We start from the raw sequence: 4,024 nt of genomic DNA on the forward strand, positions 1-4,024 counted from the left end.
GACCTATTGCATAAATGAAGGACTGGGAGTAACGGTTAATTCTTGCATTTTCCTTGTTTTTTTATTCTTTCCACGTCACTTATGATGGTGTGGTAAGGTTAGGGGCTGAAGATAATTAATGTATATATATATATATATATATATATATATATATATATATATATATATATATATAATTGTATAATCTTACATATATATTTTATATATATATATATGTATATATATAATTGTATAATCTTACATATATATTATATATATATATATATATATATATATATATTATATATAGTGTATATTGTATGTAAACATACTGAATATGACATGATACGTAATATAATATGTGAAATAATTATTTACTATAATGTAAATCCTCGTGCGCTTTTCGAAGCTTTCTTTACGTCTTCCCTCGCTAATGGCACCTTGATAACACAATGCATTAGTCATTGCACACCAGTAAGACCATTGAGTCCTGTAATACTGTTCTCAGTAGTAATTAGTGTTCATACATCAGAACAAACTTTCAAGCAGTGTTTTGTTAACATCCCCAGTACCATCTGAAAGCTGACTCCTCTCGGTACACCAGTAAGAACATTGTACTCCAGACTTTCTTGTGGTGTTTTGCTTTGATGTCCAACTCCCCAACGGACAGCAAAGTCCTAATGAGCTTTTCTGTCTCCTTCAGGTACGGCGTGTGGGAATGGCCAGCGTGTGTGGCTGTTAGACGCTGAGGAGGTCCTTAGTGAGTTCTGCGTCTGTCTCACCCCACCCTTTGTGAGGATGGTCGTAATAACGGGCACATGTCACTATGCCTTGCTGAATTCTAATTTAAATGAGCAAAATAGCTCAAGATAATAGGCGAGTCACCCAGATTATTGGCAGCTACTTGAACAAAACCAAAAGTAACCCTAGTTCTACATTTTTTTTTTCTTTTTACCCGAGTTTAACCTTACAAAGTAGTGCTGGGATAACCTATACTTACCAACACTTCACTTTATGCGCATGTTACACACTGATCTTCATAAAAAAATAACCTTAAGTTATAATAGTAAAATTCAGGAAACCGAAGAAATGGTAGCGACTGAAGAAACAGATAATTTACATATACTGATGTTATTATACGATCTTAAGGTAAGTTTTCTTCTTCATAATATGGTTTAGGACAAGGGTAACGGAACCTACCTACCTACCTATAGCCAGATGCCATAATCCTGTAAGGGGTGGCCGTTTGTCTTTGAGTTAGTTATTTTACAGGGAGGGGCACTAACCCTCCGCCAACCCACTTGCTGACACGTAGGGGACACATGTGGGTTGGTTATATGGTTACCACCCAGTGTTGTAAATGGTTTCCTGGTTCACAGGAAACCATTAGGCTTGTCACTCAATGTAAAACCACCTGAAAAGGTGAGAGGCATAATAAAAAGTGACAGAAAAGATGGGAGAAATAGGAAGAGAAAAGGACAGACACAGAAAAAGAATGATAAAGGTGAAGGAAGAAGAAAGCAGCACTACATCAATTGAGTGGATGATGGTGAGACATAGGAAGAGAGGAGGGCAGGCACAGAAAATGAATGATAAAGGTGAAGGAAGAAGAAGGCAGCACTACATCACATGAGTGGATGATTGTGGCTATCAATCCTTTTCTTTAATGATTTTATTGGCTTGGGGGAGAGTATACGAGCCAGAGGAGTTACATACGCCATTCTTTACCCCTTCAGAACAACACTTGTCCCCAAAATTAAATAAAACGGTCGACATATAGCAAGAAAAACAAAATAAAACGGTCCACAGATGGCAAGAATAAACGGAAAAACGACTGGCTGGGATCAGAGTCCTTAATATGGGATCTGATTCTGGTGGTACTGCAGCCGGTCATACGCCTTGGTCCTCCAGCTGAGATGGGAGTGTTGGATGATATTCGTCATGTACTCGGCCGCCTCTCGCTCGGTGGACTGGGGTGTGAAGCGGGACCTCAGCTGTCGAATGGTCTGGCCTCGGAAGCAGGGAAGACCAGTGTCCAGCATCAGTGAGACCAGCGACACTATGGCCTCGCGGTATGGTCTGACGGCCAGATAACCCTTAATGCAGAGTTCGACAAACCACCTGAAGGGCGCTGCTTCCATCTTGCCCCCCATCACCATCACCATCTCCTCCGTCAGTTTAATGTCCGGCTCAAACCCCAAGTTGCCACCAGGGGAACTCTCAAACATAAACCCAAAGTCTATATGTATTATGTGTCCATCGGTGATATTTAGGTGGCTGAAATATTCGTACGCTTGAGGCAAAAGTTTCTTTCATACCGTCTCGAAACTGTCCGAACCTATTCAGATATCGCTAAACTAATTTAAAAAAATAATAATAAGGTGGTTGAATTCTCACTTTCATATGGCAACCGTTGTGAAATGTAAGAGGAATATGTGTACACTTAGGGTCAGTAGTCTGCAGTTCCTTTCGATATTCCCGAAGTTGTGACAGAATCGTTTGATATCTTGCTAAATTAATCAGCAATAAATAAGCGGATTGGAATTTCACTTTCATTAGCTCTGAACGTAATTGCTGACCTAGTTCGTACCAACCTATTAGAGACGGGGACTAAAAATTCGCTTCCTACTCTGTCCACACTCAACCCATCCCATTCAGCTCTCTCTCTCTCTCTCTCTCTCTCTCTCTCTCTCTCTCTCTCTCCTCTCCAACCATTTTGTTTCTTGTCCTCTCTTCAGCCCTCTCTCCCTTCCTTGTCTTTGTTTCCTCCTTCTCCGGTCCCTTTCTCATCCCTTTCCTGTCCTTTCTCATAGCTCTCATTTTCCATCTCCCTCGCCATCTCCATCTTCCTTACCCTCTGGTACCTAGTTTCTCCCCTCTTCCCCCCCTCCCTCTCTCTCTGGAACCCTACTTCTCTCCCTTCCCTGCCTCCCTTCCTTTTCCTGTCCCATCGCATCCTCGCCGCCATTATGCAGTTCAAAAACCCGTCAAGACTGCCCTTCCCCCTAATGGACACACTCGCCAGCCTGCGTGTACCTACAGCACTAATTTCACTCAGTTTTCACGCAAAGGATATTGCCACTGCAAATTAACACTCATGGTCGTTTCTTCTCCAGTGCTGTTACATTCAACCCCATTCAGTTTTATTCAGCTGAGAGTGAGTCATAGGAGCTTGAGCATTACAACTGTCATCTTTAATCCTTTCATAGCTAGACCAACCCCAAAAATCATGACCCACTAATGCCAGACGATTTTATTCAGATGAGTGAGCTTTAGGGTCTTGGGGTGTTAACCACCCCTCCAGTGCCATAGTTTACTCTCCATGTGGATAAGTTTGTCTGGATTTAGCAAATATTAAATGCAGAAAAACCGAAATTGCAGGGAACGGATTGGTGGAGACTGTTTGGAAGTTTTAATACGTGAGACCCTTCCAAACCAGATTTAATTGTTTGGAGGTAGGAGTAATGAAATACAGCTGTCGTCTTGATGGTAAATTTTTGGAGATTGTTCTTAGCCCCATCATGAAAGAGAGCCTCGTCCCAAACTTATTAAAAAACGTTTGGAGTTAGCAGGAAAAAATAAAGTCATCGTACTGAAAAAGTTTATGAAGATTGTTACGAACGCGATCAGTACAAGGCGTCTTTACTATAATCGTTTGAAATGAACAAGGAGACATACAAAAGCCCTCGTACTGAAAACGTTAGTGGAGATTGTTGTTCATCCCTCGTTAGCGAGAAGTCTTCACTAACTTTACTAAAATATCTTGAGGTAATATGAACGATTAATAAAACTGTCATCATGCTTTGAAGGTTAATGGTGAATGTTTCTGTTCATTACGATAATCCCTTCCTAAGCTGAATAAAATCATCTGATGGTAACCGGATTAAAAAAAAAAAAAAATCGGGCTGCAACAGGTGGCTGTGTTCCCCAATTTTTCTACCCTCTCCCCCTCCCTCCCCACATACTGTATAATGGCCGATTCATGATACCTCTGTGGTGAGCAAATTAATGTATCTCTTTTGTGGAATCATTAAGGCTCAGTCAT

The 4,024-nt window shown here is 41.0% G+C and overlaps 1 protein-coding gene across 1 annotated transcript; it reads right to left on the reverse strand.

The window, feature by feature from the left end:
• Positions 1-1,832: 1,832 nt before the first annotated feature.
• On the reverse strand, positions 1,833-2,207 carry LOC145390083 (putative phosphatidylinositol 4-kinase alpha-like protein P2). Its single transcript, XM_080265153.1, has one exon. The coding sequence runs from the start codon at positions 2,205-2,207 to the stop codon at positions 1,833-1,835; it is 375 nt and encodes a 124-aa protein (XP_080121279.1).
• Between the last annotated feature and the right edge of the window lie 1,817 nt (positions 2,208-4,024).

The sequence above is a fragment of the Coenobita brevimanus genome, chromosome 14 (assembly GCF_032717465.1).
Source record: "Coenobita brevimanus isolate Jiangsu-jjx chromosome 14, ASM3271746v2, whole genome shotgun sequence".
NCBI lineage: Eukaryota > Metazoa > Arthropoda > Malacostraca > Decapoda > Coenobitidae > Coenobita > Coenobita brevimanus.